This window comes from Falco peregrinus, chromosome 2 (assembly GCF_023634155.1).
Source record: "Falco peregrinus isolate bFalPer1 chromosome 2, bFalPer1.pri, whole genome shotgun sequence".
NCBI classification, from domain to species: Eukaryota; Metazoa; Chordata; class Aves; order Falconiformes; family Falconidae; genus Falco; species Falco peregrinus.
The window spans coordinates 122,763,071-122,781,547 of record NC_073722.1 but is presented as its reverse complement, the minus strand read 5'-3'; the positions used below and the strand labels follow the sequence as shown (position 1 = coordinate 122,781,547).

At 48.3% G+C, this 18,477-nt stretch overlaps 1 protein-coding gene across 1 annotated transcript in view; it reads right to left on the bottom strand.

Annotated features, from left to right (window-relative positions):
- Positions 1-15,790, bottom strand: part of RHBDL3 (rhomboid like 3) — a 73,164-nt gene extending 57,374 nt beyond the window's left edge. The window contains exons 1-2 of the mRNA XM_055794172.1: positions 15,665-15,790; positions 12,127-12,150 (exon numbers count right to left, since the gene is read on the bottom strand). Of these exons, the coding sequence (XP_055650147.1) occupies positions 12,127-12,150; positions 15,665-15,784 (144 nt within the window). The 5' untranslated portion in view covers positions 15,785-15,790. The remainder of the gene's footprint in view (positions 1-12,126; positions 12,151-15,664) is intronic.
- Positions 15,791-18,477: the final 2,687 nt, after the last annotated feature.

Here is an 18,477-nt window from a genome sequence, read left to right as displayed (position 1 = left end):
GAATAGCCCCTTCAGTGCTGGGAGCCAGAAGAAAGTTGAGCTGGTGTTTGCACTCAAGCAGCTCCGCCAGTGCCAGAGGGACAGGGTTCAGCACTGACTAGGGAACGTTGCTCCTGTTACGCCTGAGGCATCCAGCCTACTGCCTAGCCTGGAGTCCAAACCCAAGGCTACCTTGCAAAACTGAGCATGCTGCTTTCCCCAGCTCAAGCTCCCCTATACCCTCAGATTTGCTCTGCCTCTCTCCCTCTTCCTCCCTTAGGGCAAAAAAGGTCTCAACCCTTCTCGCTTAGACAACCGTCTGCAGCCTGGTGGTAACAACTTGCTATCCCCACTGTCCCACCCCTGGGTGCACAGAAGGGAGGATCTCCTCTGAAAGGTGGCTCCCCCTTTGACCCATCAGACTGGACTCAGGCACAGAACAGCACATACAGTGGGGAGGGGAAGAAACTTTCTATATCTGTTTGTTCTGGGCAGGGAGAACAACTGAACCAGAAATTCATCTCTTCTGGACAATACACACCAGATTTTCAGGAGGACAGGTGGAGCAGCGACTCCAGTGGGATGACAGAACCACAGTGACAGCAAGAAGATGATGAAATGGGTGTAAGCAGCATTCTGCCTGTGATGCCAGTCTCTTTGGTTGTCAGACATACTGTTTCAGGCAAATGATTCCTAATCCAGAGAACATCATCTCCCCTCCGGGAGGGGAACAGAGTCCCTTGATACCACCCTACCACACTGGACTGTGCTAGAGTCCTCGGTTAAATTGTTCCTCCACCTCAGTAAATTCTTTGATCCAAGGACAGCAAATGCCACTATTTTTCTGTTTCTCAAAGGAACTAAGATTCATACCCCTAAAAAATCAGAGCTTTTGCTCTTCCTGTAGGAAGTTTTATTCTTCCTTTAAAGACAAGGAGTTTTATAGCAATCAGCCATGAAACTTGTCAGGAGAAAACCCACATTTTATACCCTGAATTTGAAACACAGAACATTTCAGATTAAAAATAGCTCCATTTTTCAGTGTCTGCCAGATCTGGGAGGGAGGTGAAAATCCACAGGGACTTGATTTGATGCGTGAAAAAGCAGAATTCTATAGCAGTGAGTATGCACACACACTTATTTTAGGTCAAATAATAGCTCTGCAATAATACTTTGCTTAGCAGAGAAAACCAAATCTTGGGATAGACCCATGCTAGCTGGTACTCTGGTGCTGAGTACTGTGACAACTCAAGTGCATCCATCAGGAGAGGGGGGACAGACGCTTTAAAATAAATAAATTTTTTTTAAAAAATCTCACTACATCGTAGTTCTCCTGCCTTTAAGGTGGTTTCTCTTTCAAGTTCCAAATTCCTGCTCCTGTATCAGCAATTGTGACAACTATCTTGCCAAGATACCAGATGATCTGTCTGCATGACCCAGGTGTGGGCATAGACCAGGCCAGCATGCAACCTTCCCCCCCAGAACAAGTAGCTCCAGATCAGGCTTCCTCGTTCCCCAGCCGTGTAGTGGGGCAGCAAAGGGACCTGGTACAATATTCAACCTTCCTCCCTTCCCTTCTCAACAGGGGAAGAAAACAGGCCATGCACTGCCTGCAGCTTTCTGAGGAACTGAAGCTCAAGCCTGTGCATCTCAAACGTAGCCAACAACTGCACAGTTACTCCAGAGCACCCTATGTTCTGCAAAAGGGCCAGCTCTGCTCTTTGGGGTGATGAGTTATCAATTAGAAAAATAACAGCCAAGTGGCACCATGCATCCCAGTGAGCAAAGGCTCTACACAATCCTCTGCCACCAGCTAAATGGATAGACCCTAGCAAAGGAGAACAGGAATCATCAGGCGTAGCTTTGACTCTAACGATACCAGCAGTTAAACATCCAGTATTAAGGGCTACTAAGTAATGCAGGAGTTGATGGGACAGAGGGAGGGTTACCTTAGTAATCTGATTAAGGAGAATGGCCAGTCATTCCCTCCCTCCAAACCGGTGTTGGATGACAGAGGCTGGATCATTTATACGATATTGATGTGTGTTGTCATTGGCAAGGAACACAATACTGGGGCACTCAAACATCCCTTCTCTGACGTCACCATCACAACTGGCACGCACAGAGCATCTGCATCACAGGAGCCAGGTCCTGAGCAGGGCTGACTAACTTGCCTGCTAACATCAGAAAAACACCTTGTGTTCCCACTGGGAAAGAGCTTACTCAGCTGCACCTCAGGGGGAACAGCGAGCAGAGAATGACCTCAGAAAAACTATAGTACTCACTACAGACAGAGTCTTTCCTTGAATGAACTGCTTTCGTTTGGGTTGGGTGTGCATAATTCAAGCTGGTTTAGACTACAAGAAACCATCCAATGCAGTTTTGTGTCAAACTTCCACCCACACATCAGCTACATAATTAATAAGGATGAAAGAGCTGGTATTCACATCCTCAGTGATCAGTAGAGCTTGTTATATTCTGTTCAGCTTTAGAAGTCAGCAAAAAACCCATACTTCATGCATTGTACTACATGCTTGGTCATTAAATACAGGCTTATAAGCCCATAAAGTCACTGTTGCTTGCAAGTGTGGAGTAATTTTTTTGCATGAACTAGTTTGTTTTGCAGTAGGCCCAAAAGTTAATTAGTTTTCACAGGTTTATTACTCCACATGGTCAAATAACAGCCTGGAGCTTCCAGTCAGCTGAAACTGCACAAGGTCCAGAAAATTCTCACTGTGCTTTTCAGGACTGTTTACTAGGGCCATAAATCAGCAGCTGGCAAAAGACTTTCTGCCCCAGCTCCTCTTGGCCACTAGTACCAACCATGAAAGATCTTATATATCAATGTGCAGCTCTCAGCTCATGGGCCACAGAGGGAATAAAGCTGGAAGATATTATTTTATACACATACAACAATTCTTTGGAAGACATTTTGGCTGTCACCACCCTGGGGAAGTTACTCAATGCACCTGTCTTGTTGAAGGGGACTGTGCAGCATTTATATGCCAGCCAGCTTCAGCTGTCACATACAACTATGAAGTTACGCTGCTGCTCTCTCCACCATGAAAGCTGTTTCCCCTTACGCCTGACAGGTAGATAAACTGGCCATTGCACTCATTCATAAAAAGACATGGCTTTGGCCTCTCCAAACACTGCAGAAGGCAATGAATGCAGGCAGGAGGTTCCCATCAGGTGAAAACCACACGAGCTAGCCAGCATACTACAGCTTCTGGAATACAGACTGACTGAAAGGCATTGCAATAGCAAAAATCTCTAGTGCGGATACCCAACACTGGCGAATCCTCTAAAAAAGCCAACGTATGCTCCGGCTCATAGAGCTCTAGAGAAGACAACACTAGAATATTTACCATGCTGAAAGCACAAGAGCAGTCCTGCACACATGCACATAGACACAAGACATCCCCACACAGTTCCCAGGGTTGGCAAGTCCAAGTGTGACAAAGCAAACATGCAGCTCAGTAAAGATTCTTTAGACACTTTATTTAGGTTGAAAGAAAGTTATTCCTCTAGCTATGGTCTCCAGGCACAGCTCAGAGACCAAAAATAGCAGCAACAGGACCATCTCCCCTGCTCTTCACAGCAGTCTCCCCCAAAGGGGCTGCCTAAACGCACAAATCAATGCAAAAGAAACATTGCTCCAAACCCCAAATACTATTGCCAGAGGACACACGAAGGAAAACCGTTGATGCCTTCCCTGCTGACGAGGGGGACAGCTATTCAGACACATAAATCCAGTGATAACAAAACTGTGTGCAAAAGCAACTCCTCTATTAGCAACCAAGAGGGAGCAGCTGAGGGAAGAGGCAGCAGTTAAAGGAACCACAATAAACACTTTCATTTTCCTCCCCAGTGCAAACAAGAAGGCTAAAAAGCAACAACCTTCCACAGTGGCCACAGCCTGCAGTGAGTAAAGATGCTTAAGGCCTACTTCCCATTATTTCTCAGCATGAAGGTAAGTAAACATGTGAGAGGAGTGGCAAGCAGCCAGTGGAAGGAAGCAAGCATCTGGCTCTGCTTCAGAGCAAGGGGCAGAAACTAAAATCCCCCTCTGGTCTCCAAATCCCTTAGGACACGTACTAGCTCCAGCCAAACAGACAGTTGATGTTAGACATATAATGGGTCCAGGACAATTGTCATACTTGTTTTCAAGTGTTTTGCTAGACCAAGTCAGAGCACACAGGATTGAGTCCTCCAGTAGTTTTTTGTGGAACTTTCCATTTTTCACCTTTTGTAATATTGATCCTTTCTCTGCCAAAAGGTAAGCATGGCTACATCTCACAGGCTGTAGGTTGTCATCAACAAGCGTTTCCACTACCATCATACATCACAAACAATTATGCTACACCAAGCAGAGTCACCATCATCACTGGTACCTAATAGTGAAGGATCACAGAGGCAGAGATGCTCCCTCAGGGAACGCTGCCCTGAAGGAGTGCATGAGACCAGAGGTTTGATGATAGTCACAAACAGCTTTGCCTCCAGCATCCTTGTTTAGTTTTTCCTCATACAACTCAGGAAACTCCAGAGTATACGCTACTTACAGAGTATGTTAAGTATCAAAGAACACGAAGAACAGTTCCTAAGGGTAAGATTGATCTTGCTTGTTTAACATCAGTTTCATACATCATTATTCTTTCACCAGTAACACTGTCACTGCAGACAGCTGTTCCTAAGCAACAGGAACATATACTAAGAATACATGTCCTGCTAGTGCTGGGGTTTTATGAAGGAATTCAAGGTCCAAGAGAGACTTAGTGTGATCACAAACATCCAGGACTTTCACTACGCCTTTTACCAAGACATACCATCTCTGGTGACGGAATATCCCCAGCGTCACCACAAGCAGCTGTATCAGAGGGGATGCCACTGCTCAGAAGACTAGGAGAGGAAAGGAAAAGAAGTGACTGTCCCAGGTGCTACAGCTTGAGCAGGTAAACACTGCAAGGTTTGAATCACGTAAAAATCGAAAGCATTCTGAGATCAGGTTTTCTCAGCACCCTTTATGTACAATGGTGCAGGAAAAGAGCCCATCAACTAAACCCTATCAACTCTGTCTCATGTTGTGCTGGTACCAAGCTGATTTGAAAGCAACACATTGTGTACAACGGCTAGTAAGGAGGCAGAAAGAGATCACAGCTTCCTTGGCTGCTGTCAAACTCAAACACGCCCACTGCTGCATTCAATTTGCAAATGTGCCCCGGTACATTCGGACTGACTGCAAATACCGGAAGGCAACAGGAGCATCATACTTCCTATTGCAGAGGAGATACACTTGTTTTCCAGGTCTGGTAGAAAGTGACTTTAAAAGCCCTGTAAATGTTACAGGAATAAGTGATGATGGTGTAGAAAAGCACCTCCAAACTGTTTCCACTCGCTAAGCAGCTGGTTTGTTCCTCTGGAGACAGGATGCTCTCTTCCCCTTCTCTGTTGTAACAGAGCACACAGCCACAGAGCACAATGCACCAGCTGATTTGCAGAACAGCATCAATCCACTCTGTGTTTATGGCTTTTTCCTCCCTTTCTTTTTAAACACGCGGCTTAAATGTTTTTATTGCTTCACTGATTTTCTACATGCAAGACAGGATTTGTGAACAATACATTAGCAAGGATCTATGTGCTTAAAAACCACCCCGCATGTTCAGCTGAAACAGCACAGCACACTACCAAAGCCTCCCACTGCAGCTGGGATCAGGAGGCAACAGAGATACACAACGGTCTGAATGAAGCTTGCCATTCCTCTCAGACACTGCACTCTTAACACGCAGGTTTCCAGGCAGCTCAGACGTGGAAGGTACACAAATGTGTAATGAGTAGGAAGCCTCCTGAGGCTTTTACAAATCCAGAGACATCAAGCTGCCAGTAACTCACGGGCTGTATAAGAGTGACTCAGCCTCCATGTGCTTTTCGGTGTGCTTGTTATGACTCCTTGAAACATTTCAGGAGATGCAGTCTTCTACCAGCACAAGCTTAACAGTGCTGTGTTTGCTACACTGCTGATGTCTGGTTCATATTGGCGGCTTCTACTCCCAACGTTTTGCACTAGGCAAAGCCAACAGTCTGCATTACAGGCTGGTGGGATTGGAGAGAATAGTATCCAAATAGCCAGGGAAAAGGGAAATGGAATAGCTGATGACAAACCTTTCACACTGTAGGGAAGGTGTAAATACTGACAATCTCAGAGACCCACATCCAGCTCAAGGGCTGGCTGGTGTTCAATGTACAGAGGTATTAGAAGATTAAGGAGGAAGTCGGGGAATTTTCGCTGTTCATCCTGCAAGAGGTGGGAAGGTCATTAATGACCTCCATGTAGCTTTTTCATGCCGAGTCATCACTCCAGGGTATCATGGCCAAAAGCCAAATCTGGGTATAAGCCCTGAAGTGCTGGGAGAATGCCATTCACTGTAACAACACTGGGGACAGACACAGACTAATCCAGGCACGGTAAAGGACAGGACATGACCCTACAAAGGGAATAGTCTCCCAGACATCTATTCACCGCTGAATGCCTCAGTTTCCCTCCTTGACCAAAGGAAGGATAAGTTCCCCTCCCCTCTCTCCTGGGGGCTGCTGTATGCAAAAGAGCCTCTGGAAGAGGGCAGTGAGGGGTTGATAATCCAGACAACATCAGCAAGCCAATCTCCTTCAGCAAAAACAGATCCTCTCTTACCAGCCCATTCTTCCCTTCAAGTCTGCCCACAGGGCAATGAATTTGAAGGGAGACTTTCTTTTCCCCAACCCTATAACCCAAAGTGAAGGAGTCAAAGGGTTAATGCTGCATGACAAAGGTCAGCCCAGTTTGGGGAGAGAGGAGAAAGGGAAGCATTGTGGCTGCAGACAGCAGCTCCCTGCGACCAAAACACCACTTGAAAAATGTAAAGTAATGGCACTGCTCAGAAAAAAAAAAAAAAAAAAAAAAAGGCCTGAGAGCCCTGCCTAAATCCCAGGGCTTTTATCGCTCACAAAAGCCCAGCCCCTTGAGTCATTAATCGTGTGCTCCATGGCTGGGCGCCTCAAAAAGCAGCAGATGACACATGCCCAGCTGCTGTTGCCGCCCCTCCTCAAGGTAGCAGAGCAGAAGCAGGTGCACTCCCAGTGCCCTCTGCTTGAGACTAATCTATTCTCCCTCCTTGTCCTCTGCCTTTCATCTCCTCCAGCAGCCCACGCTGACAACTGTAAATGTGATTAGACTTCAAGGCGTGGGGCAGATGCAGAACCCCCTCTGTGCATTGCCAAGAGACCCTTGTAGCTTTTAAAGTGTCTTTCCCCTTTACAATGCACGGCTTGGTGGAGGGGGAGAAGGGGGCAAATTTCTTGTCATGCTCACAGAGGCGTCTAATATAGCAGACGAGGCAGACTCTGTTTTTAGGGCCTGGATGCTAATCTGTTATCACCATGGACAGTCTTCCCACCAGTACCTCTGATTCTCCAGCTCACATCAGGAGATGAAGTAGCAAGTCTATGACCATTTCCTAATTCCAGTTCCTATAACCTCCTCTTTGCAGCACTACTCCACTTAAATGCAGACATACATCCTGACAAACACTACTCTAAAAAGGCAGCAATAGTAAAAACTTCAGGCAATGGCTTCAAGGTTGCATACAACCCTGTGCTCAACCCCCTGCCTCTACTGCTGCTCTCACTGCCATTGTTTCCTATTCTTCACCTTGTAGTTTTGGCTCCTCCTGCTCGCAGTAACCAACACAAACCAGCAATAAGACCCAAGCAATTTGTCCGAGAAAGTGCTAAAATCTCCAGGCACAAGTCACTGCCTAGAGCTCAGAAAGACCTGCCTGGCAAGGTGTTCCAGCCACAGCTGGCAGGGTTTAGCCAGCAACAATAGTCAGGGAAACTTCTCAAAGTGAGGTGTGATGTTTAGCTCAACAGTGCCCCAGTAAACAAACTGGAATGTCTTACAGTGTGGGAAATCGCTTGTCCTGCCCATGTTAAAGGCCACCCAGAGAAAAGGGACACAGTTAACATAAAAGATCATTGAGTTCAAAACAATTCCTTTTCTCAGTTACCACCAACCATGATAATAGCTAGCCTGATTTTACGGACCGCTTTGCAAGCTCCATCGTGCAGGAACCAGCCCTGGATTTAAGAAGGCTGCAAAGTCAGCATATTTTCAAGCATATTTCAATGTTTTATGAGACTATGGCAGAGCAGGTTCAGCTGCACCCACTACTGGTAGTGTCAGCAACTGAACTCTTCCTGGCAAGTGCATGTCTGGTCCAGGATACCTCTACAGCCTTGTTTCTGAGCTCAGGTTTTCCATTAGCTGCCTACACACACTGGGTAACTTGGCATCTCTCTGCATTCCCCATAAACTCTGTTCATCTGTTGCCATCACACCCACGTACAAGTCTCAGGAAGGAATCCAGGATTTCTAAAGCAGCTGCAACAAAAACACAGCCTGGATTGACAAGTGATAGGATCAAGGTGCTGAGCCAGTGAGGAGGGTCTTTTTGAAGAGTTTTGTGTGTGTCTATTTAAAACAAGTTTGTTGTCATGACTACAAACCAGGGTATGGGTGAGAAGAAGTGAGAACTTCAAGATGAGGGCTGATAATGTTAATTCACCCTTGAAATCTCAGCAGCCATAGGGGGATGGGGAAATAGAGAAGGTGGTACAAGCTCTTGGCATCTAACATGGCTAAAAGCCACCTTCAGAAGGCAGGTCTGTCCTAAAAATGAACATTGTCCTCCTAGATAGCACCTTTCACCCAGCACAGCCAAGGGCTGGATAATACCGATTAGCTGCAGTCATCTCTAAAGCAGGGGCACCGGGGACATGGAGGCAAAGAAGGGCACCCAAGGCCCTAGAAAGGACACAGCAAAGCAGGAACAGCCCCTCGGGAGACTCATCTGCAGACTCACTCTCTAACCCTCAGACAACTTTGCTTCAACAAGGACAGCGAGATGTTCTCATGTCTGCATGCAAGGCCATTAATAAGGGATCTTATTAGCACAGAGAAGCGTGAAACTGTCAGAACCTGCTCCTGGGATTGTCGCACTTTGAACTTTACCAGAAGATGAACAAAACAATGGTTTTTTGGCCAGTGAAGAACAAATGATGAAAACCCCCCAAGTGATCACGGAGCAATGGAGAGAGGCAATGCCTTGCTCTGCTCAGAGCTCGGAGACAGCACAGAGAGCTCAACGACAGTACAGGCTCTGCAGAAGGCAGCAGATGCGGAGCTAATGTGTGTGCGGGGGTGGAGGGTGTTTATGAGCACAATAAATAAATGTATGAATCCCTATAAAAGTTCCCATATAAAAGTGAGTTAGAGCTGCCCGAGGGCCATGGCCTCATAATAAACACATCTCGTAAGCACAGTATGAAGCCGCAGCTGTACTGTAACTGCCTGGCTGCAGCACTGAAAATCTGTGAGTCTGCCTGCTCCCAAACTGTTGGGTGAAGTGCTGACCCCACTAAATGCAGGAGGGATTTGGTACTTGCTTCAGTGTAGCCAGGACTTTGCCCTGGGAGGGGCTTCTTTGTACTTCAAAGCCTAGGAAGTAGTTCTGGATCTGCTGACAAATTTTTCTTTTACTTCTTGAAAAGAAGCACTCTGCAAGTGGCTGGAGATACTGGCTTGAGTCAGAGTTCCCAGCATACCAGCTTAGATAAACTCCTCCAGAAAGCATTGTCAGTCACTCCTCACCCCCAAAATAAACAAGCAAAAAGCACTGTTCCATGGCTGAGCAGCAATTTTCATCAAGAAGTTTTGAATTTTTAATCTAAGATGTTGGAAGGGGTCATTAAAAAAACACAAACCCTTTAATTTTGTATGTCTAAATAGAAACCTGATTTTTTATAAGTAAATCTAAATAGAAGTATTTTTTAAAAATCTACCCACAGGAAAAAAAAAAAAAAAAGGCATTAATAATTTCTTTTCCTCCTCAAAGGCTAGAGGGAAATTGCTGAACCCTCCCCTCACACTGTTTGCTGTCATACTCCACCACCCTAGAAACAAGAGCCTTGCAGACTCCCTGCCTGTGAATACCCAACTGCTCTAACTCTTTCTCCAGAGCCTTCTCTTGCTCTGCTGCTCTCCTGGGAGGTGGTGAATGCAGAGGCCCATGTGTCTTAGCTGAGAGGGTGGCTATCAAACTTCAATCCCAGCCCATGAGTCACGAATGCACAGGGCACGTGAATCTTCGGCCACCCATTCCCGCTCTAAGTACACATAAGGCCAGGTCATATCTCCCAGGGAGAGCTGCAGCTGTTCTGAGTTTCAACACACAGGCTTTCTTTAGGTAGTAAGACTGTCCTCATGTTTCACATGGATGCCAATCAGTGCTAAACAAAACACTCCCTGCTCCTACCAGCACAGAGCTGCTGGGAATAGCAACCTTGTTCCACGACAAACAGCATCTTGCAAATTCACGGCAGGGCTAATTGCATTGCATTGCTGATATAACACTCAAGGAAGACATCAGCTCCTTGGCTTTGCCCACAGGCAACAAGGACGTTATTGATTTATTCAGGACTTAGACTAGTTGTCACAGGTTGCATTCTCTTTGATAATAAAGCCTTACAGACAAGGCTTAAATTTCAGCTGCAGCCCTAATTGAAACATAGCTAATTATTGAAGGCCTGCCTTTACAGCCCATTCCCTTGTTACTCGGGTAATGTTCTGTAAATCCAGATGTCAAACTCTCCCCTCCCTTAAAAAGAAAAAAAGAAGGAAAAAACCCATCAACTATTCAAGCAAGTCCAGTGGGAAATTACAGATTCCTCTCTTTGAGCCCAAAGTAGCTACCAGCCAAGAGCCCCATCCCACAAGGGCTCAATGACTTCAAAGGATGCTTGTAGAATCAGACTCCAGATGAAGGCCAACATTCGAGACGGAGGAGAATTCAAAGTGGCTGAAACAAACATTCCACCCAGACCACAAGCAATTTATCTTGCATCCACCTTTTGAGTGGCAGCATACCCTACAAGCCCCAACAAATTCAAATACACCGCACAATCTAGGTATGATCAACAATTATAGTAACCCAATTCCCAGCTGCCAGCTTGCTTGACTGTACAACAACAAATGTACTGCAGTCCAGACACGTGGATAAGCAGTCAGTCACGGCTAACCGGGTAGAAACGAGCACTCATCAGAACAGGCAGTCCAGTTATTAGCTGAATGATAACGGGACCCCCAGGGTACCAAGGACATCCTTTCACAGAGACCACACCACAGCTTTTGGCTTTGCAGTTCAGCCAGACACTGAAGCAAGATTATCGCCTCATAAAGCAGGGATGAAATCCCATCTGAACTTTAGTACTGCCAGGACGATGCCAGCATCAGAGTAAGCTCCCTTACAGAAGGTGACATTTACACGCACACACAACAGCACAAAAGTTTATGACATCAAAAGCAGCACTCTCTTTAGAACTCAGCACTCAGTTTAGAAGCAAGTCAACCCTAGAAAAATCCTTCAGTTTATAGCAGCTTCACATTCCATCCTGGCAGATGGAAGGAACACCACAAAGCAAACACGTCAGAGCAGCTAAAAGCATAATTCACAAACTAGAATCCACAACCCAAATTCATAGCAGCTATAGCTCAGCTCTACAGAGCTGTGCTGATTCACCCGGCTACAGATCTGACCCAAGGCATTTACCTGACACAACCACAGCCTTTGGTACGGAAGCAGATACTCTGCTAATTCTGTGCAAGTTTAAAGCAGCAGGTCCTTCCCTGGAGGATGCAATCCCGCAGAAGTCAGTTTAGCAGCTGGGGAGCCATTTCAAAGAATCCAGCACTGGTTTTACAGGTCCTAGTTTGCCTGCCTCAGAGTCAAAGATCCTTTAACCCACAGAGCCAGGAGAGTGCAACTGGTAGCAAGCTGAGCACCTGCTGCAGCACCTCGGATCAGACCCTGCGCGCTGTAGTAAGGGATGGCCAGGCTGGGCCCACTTCTGTCCCTGGCTACTCTGAAAAGGAACTGAGAGAAAGGCCCAAAGCAGCAGTGGTAATTATGACTTGCATGCCAGCATCTTGGGAACTGGGAGCATGGAGCATCCTAGGCTGTATTTTAAATGCAAGGAAAATCTAGTACAGGGAAAATTAACTCGAGGTTAGACTCTGCTCACGAGACAGAGACAATACATCAGTTATTCACATACCTGATCAAACAGGGCTTTCCAGTGCTGAGAGGCAATGCATAAGGGAGGAAAAAGAAGAAAAAGAAGGTATAAGAGCAACGACATTAACATGCAGTAAACTGTAGAAGTATATTTGAATAGAGAAATAATTAAATGATTTAGTGCCATTCCCAACATCCTTCTTCATCCCAGAATCACCTACCCTTCCGGGGGAGGAGGCAGAGGGAATCTACCAACCACAGGGAAGACAGTTTTCACTTACAAATCCAAATTAGGATGAACTCAGAACATTCATGTGTTAATTCTCTTTTCTCCTGCTTTGTCTGCTTGTGGGCAAGCAAGGAATAAAAGGCTTTTTTACTCACAGAGATGAAGAAAGCTCGGTGTATACTGAGGGGAGGGAGGAACTAGCAATGGTCTTTCAGATCGCTTTCTGAGATCCTCTGGCCCAACACTGACCCACAGACCGCCTTGCTGGGCTGTCAGAGCCTTGCCTGCTGCCTGCTCCCAGCTCTGGCCGGGACTTGCTGCAAGGTCTTTGATAACCCGCCAGTTCTTTGAGCCTCACATGTCCACAACTGAAAAACAGGTAATTCCTCTTGCACAAGGTGGGAGGGTGGAAGGCTGGAGAGAGCCCATGACAAGGATTTACCCCACAAGTTTTGTTCTAGCAGATCTGCTTTAAAAGCTCTGTGTAAGACAGAGCTCTACTTCAACACTGACAACCATGTGAACACTCCACAAGTCATTGCCGCTTGGGAATAGAAAAAAACAAGCTAGCAACTGGCTCCGATCTATGCTTTGTAGAAAGCCTGATGTCAAGTCACCCCTCTGATTCCAGGCTTGCTGCCTCACTGTCTCACGGAACAGATTAAATTCCTAATTAATTGTTTAAGGCTCTCTCTCATCTCTCCTGGGTTTGGGTGACAGCCAAAGGAGAGCAACTTCCATGGGGCAACAGTGAGGTAACCACTGGCTTGGGGTCCCCAGAAAAGACCTTGCAGATTTTCAGCTCTCCTATCTGAAGTGCTGTTTAGCACAACACTTTGTTTCTGATGCATTCACTTTCCCAGAAAAGCAAAATGAGTAAAATAACAAACATCAGACTCACAGAAGCAATCCCCTCACTGTGCCATATGCAAAGCAGAGCTCTAGTGAGAGTCTTATCTAGTCTTGGAAGAAAGTTTCCTTTCACATGGTAGGCAGATTGAAAGCAGAATTGACTGGAGAGACAGTGGGATATTAGGCCACTGAAGTCCATTTAATCTGTTAAGTTGCTGGGTCCCCTCCTCCCCATGCCTATATCCATTTATAAACTCCAATTTATCACCATAAATCAGCCCAGTCTTTTAAACAGAACATTCTGGGACTGCCTGAATCCTGGCTTTGTAGGACACTGCTCCGAGAGCTGTAATGACATCATAGCTGAGCTTTTATACACTGTCAAGACTGTGACAGCCGAACGTCCACTACGCAGTATTTTTGCGGTTAATAACACATAAACAACTGACCTTTTGTCAGCTCTTGCTGGGCAAGCCAGAGAGCTTACATCGAGCTTTCCAATGTAATAGCAACAACAGAAAACCAACCCCCAGTTAGGTCTCAGGGGAGCATAGTCCTAGCAGAGAGCAGTTTGAATTTTCAGAGATGATGCTCTGTAGCCTGCTTGTTTCAGCAGGAAATCTTGGCTGAGGAGGAGGAGGAGGGCATCTACACCACTTCCTGCTCTTCTGACTTGCAGACGATATACAATACCTCAGGCTTCTGTCACATCATCTATTGCCAGGTCTCAGCAGCTTCCCATAACCAATGTAGCCGCGGGCTCCAGCTCCATTTTGTTGCTTGCAGAAAACAAGGTACCAGAGTCAAATAACAATGCAGATCCCAGCCTAAGTAACGGTGAGACACTGCAGGCTGGATCAAACCCAAGCTGTCCTACCTCAAGGTCAAGCAGCAAGTCAGTAGCAGAACTAGGATGAGAATCTAGATTTTACCAAGGGAAGCTCATAGTGTCTCTCCTGTCTCAGGAGCCCAATCCTGCCAGGCACTGAGTGCTCCAGCATCTCCCAGGCCACTGGCAGGATTGAATCACTAATGGCTGCATTCGTGTAGAGGCTGGAGTAACTCCAAGGGGCTCATATGAATCACAACAGGGAATCTTTCCTGTAGACCATCCAGACAACCACAAAATTTGTCAGAGAAGGAAAGGTCAGTCTGAGGTAAGCAAGCACCGGGATTTGGAAACCTGGACTGTGAAAGCTCCTGGAAAGCCACCCTTTGGGAGTGAAAGCTATGGATGTCCCTCTTAGGGGCATCTTAGGGATGCTCCTCTTAGGACCGTCTGGCAGTGCTGTAGCAGAGGTAAAACTGCATCACACGTTCCCTCCTGACTGTACAGTGCTCAGGAATACAGCCTTGGGAATGCAGCTCTACCAGGCAATTGCACTTCCTCCGCTACCCTCTGGGAGGAAAATCCAACGGCAACCGAATTCTAGGTGATGCAGAAGGAAGGGCTGGGGGATGAGAAGCAGGCACTGCCCCTAGGCAGCCCCATGCGGGTTCCTCCAGCAGTGTCATAAAAGTAGAGGGGAAAAGGGACGCACCATTGCTGGAGGCTTAGTTCACAAGGGTCCCTTTCATACTGGTGCAAGACCCGAGACAGCGCCGGCTTTAGAGACATTTAGTACCACTGCTTCATGCCTCCGTAGGCAGGAACAGACCCTGCACTTACCTCTGCAGATTAAGCAGAGACTTTGCACAGTCCTCATCCCAGCAGAGTTTGCTGGGAAGGAGAGCTGCGAGCACTCCTGGGATGCACCAGAATGCAGGATCTGTGCGCGTTCACTCCCTCCCAGACAGGTGCACAGCGAGCTGCAGCCTCCAGGACCGGTAGATGCAGAACTACCGCCTCAGCTCTGCAGGCTTTGCTGCTCCGCCTGACAGGAGCAGATTCAAAGCACGCAGGACCACTTGGTGTCCTTCTAGGCTGGATGAGCAGAGGCAGAGACCCGGTGCCAAGTTATCCCACCCTCAGGTGCAATCAGAGCTCGGAGGATGGAGAGAAACTATCTGCCCTGCCGAGCCGGGGAAAAAACTTCCTCAGCTGTTTCTTGCTGGGGGCTGGAAGAGGAAACAGGCTTCCGAGAGCGGGAGCGTTTTTCACATCTGTCAGCCTCCGGGCGGGTGGGACCCTGGAGAAGCTCTCTGTCCCCGGGAAGCCCCTCAAGCCCAGGCGTCAGCCCCTGTCCAGCCCGCCCAGCCGCAGCCCGCTGTGAGCCAGCATCGCCCCGGCGGCGCGGCTCCCGCGGGCACGCAGCGGACCGAGCCTGTCCGGCCGCTGCCGCCGGGGCTGCCCGGGCTGCGGCCCCGGGGACGGGCACAGCCCGCAGTGGCCGGCGGCGAGGGGCGCGCAGGGTGGCGGGGACGGCGGCTTTCCCTTGCCCCCAGAGGGTCACCAGCCCCATTCCTTCCCCCACCCCGGGCTTCGTCTATAAATAGCTTGAGCCGATTAACCCGGCCGGGGGGAAAGGGGGGAAGACACCGAGCACAGGAAACTTACATCCTCCGCGGCCATAGGTAGGACATCCTCGGAGTCCAGCACCTCGATTTCTTCCGCCTCCGAGCTGGCAGCCACAGCGGGGGAAGAGCTGGCGTGAGGCTCCGGCAGCCTGTCTCCCATGCTTGGAAGCGGTCCCCCTCCAGCCCCCGCCCCCCCCCCCCCTTCTCCTCAGATCCGTAAAGAAATTAAACCTAGCTGCTGCTTGGCAAACTTTCAAGCGCAGCCCAGCCTGCCTTCATGACTCCCGCAGCCGGGAGCGGAGGAAATCCTCCATCCAGGGACATCCAATTAGCGCGGGCAGCGCTGGCGGGCGGCATCCCGGCGGCCGGCGCCGCGCGGGGCAGGTGACCCCTCCCCGCCGCCCGCCCCTGCGGCCGGGCGCTGCCTGCCCCCCGCCCCGGCCAGGGCCGGCGCCTCCCCCAGCCCCGCCGGCCCGGCCCGGGGGGCGGCCCGCCCTTCCCGGCGCGGGGGAGCTGCGCGTCCCCGGGGGCTCCGGCGGGCACCGCCGGCAGCTGCAGCGCGGCCGGGGATGCGGGCTGGGCGGTGACACGACGGGGGGGGGGGGGGAGCCCTGGGTCGCCCCTTGGCCGCGGAAGGCGGTGCGGCCCGCCTGGGCACCGCCTCCCCTCGGGGCGCCCCGGCGGCGGCAGCGGGCAGCCCCTGCGGCGGGGCCCGGTCGGTCTCAGCGCTCCCGCCCGCCGCTGCGCAGGTGGCGAGGGGGGCTTTCCGCAGAGCAAACTTCCCCGTCCCGGGGAGTCTCACAGCCGGGGGCTGGTGTGGGGTTGCACATTTTTTACCGTAATTATTTGTTCCTATATGTCAAGATGGGTATCTTAACCATCTGGAGCCTGGACAAGGAACTTAAGGAATGCCTCGACCGAAGGCACAAATCCAGCAGTTTTAGCTTCTTTCAATCAAGTACAGAAATAGCAGGTTGGCAAGGGGGCAGGGCGAGCAGAACCAGGCTGATCCGCATGGTGCCAGCGCCTCTGCTTCCTGCTGCACCTACAGCTGAAGCCAGACAGAGCCCGGAGCTGGAGCAGAGAGGGTCCGGCACTGCAGGTCATGTTTTCTTGATGCAAGAGCTCCAACACCAGACCAGACCCACCTCAGCTGCAAGGCCAGAAGCAAGCCAAAGTCCCTTTTTTCTCTACAAATTTGTTTTAAAAACTAACAACAAAAAAAGCAAAAGATTCCACATAGGAGACCTCTGGAACGAGAATGGGATCCTCCATGCAGCACTAGCAGAGCATGCAGCAGAGATCATCTCCCCCATCCACAGCTGTCATGAGCTCCGTACTGTGTATTACTTTTGATCCAGATCAAATTTGTCCCACACAATGATGGGAACCACACAGGTCCATGCTTTTAGCCACTGGCTCCTAGCTTCTTAGTTACTAAAAGATTTTTCTGCAGGAAAAGGGGAACGGTGCCAAGTTCTTCCCATATGCCCACATGAGCTACACTTACCCACAGCCACCAGAGAACAGCAGGTTTCCACATCTCAGCATCCAGCGCAGCTGGCACTAACTTAAGGTCAGGGCCAAGGGCTAAAATATCATCCCACGCAGCTGATCAAGTCAGGCAAAGGGAATGATCTCCTCCATCACCTGATCTGATCCCTTAGCAAAACCAGCAGGAGACCTCAATCCTGCAAATGATCTGTATTTTGGGAACAAATGAAAGAGTTAAGAAGATAATCTCATTTTGTAGTACTGCCCAGATGCCCCATCCCGAACAAACATTAGAAAGGAATCTGTTATCTTCAAGGAGCCTATGGTTAAAAATTTAAATTTAAAATTCCCTCTGTTCATGGTTCTGAGCCCAGCAGATCACAATCCTAGCCAAAAGATACTTTTCCAAGAAATGTTCCTTCCAGTATTTTGAAGAGGTCAGCTAAACTTTTAAAGCAAGTGCAAGAAGTAAACCTAGGACCTTTGGACCTGAAGAGCAGAACTTTTCCACCTCGGTATGCAGGCGGGAAAATAACAACAAAATAAAAGCTCTCCAGGGGTCTCCAGTGCAACTGACGAATGAGAGGGCTTCTTTCCCCTTAATGACCACAACTGTCATCATTGGTTAAACAGAGCAGACCTTCTTCAGGTTTAAAGGTGATTCCTTGAACATAGCACCCACTTCTCGCTTGTCTAGAGCCTGCCCAGCCTGCTCTCCCAAAGCGTAAGAATAGGCGCTACCACATCCAGTGCTTTTGAGAAGCACTAACACACTTTACTCATACAACACCACCCCTGCCAAAACATCCCAGGCACTAAACAGCTATTATAAAAACAATTTCTTTTTGATTGAAAAACTAAACCTCATCAAAACTTCAAAACAGATGGATAAGCAAAAATATGCTATGCCAACAGAAAGAAACAGCAATCATTTAAAGATGTCTGTAGGGAGGAGGGAAGTGAGTTGTTAAAGTAAAGAGAGAATAAATGAGCTGAATTTCAGGGGTAACAGGTTTCACACAGTTGGGGACTGCCGTGTCAAAAGCTCTGTGTCGCCTCTGATTCCAGATGCTAGCAGGAAAATGCTAACCATGAAGCCTAATATAAATGCAATAAACAGCGAGAACCCCCCAGACCTTACCTTAACACTGAACTCCTACTAAACTGGAAAACTGCTGCAAAATTAGAAATTCATTTTTCTTCTCTAAGGAATGCTTTTCACTAGTGGTAACGATAGGGTTTTTTTCAGGGAAATATCTCTGCACATTGCACATATGAGCTAGTGCTGTGCTATAATTGTCACAGAAAGGAAATTAACAGTATTCTAATGAGGGGTTTTGTTACAGACAAATTATCATC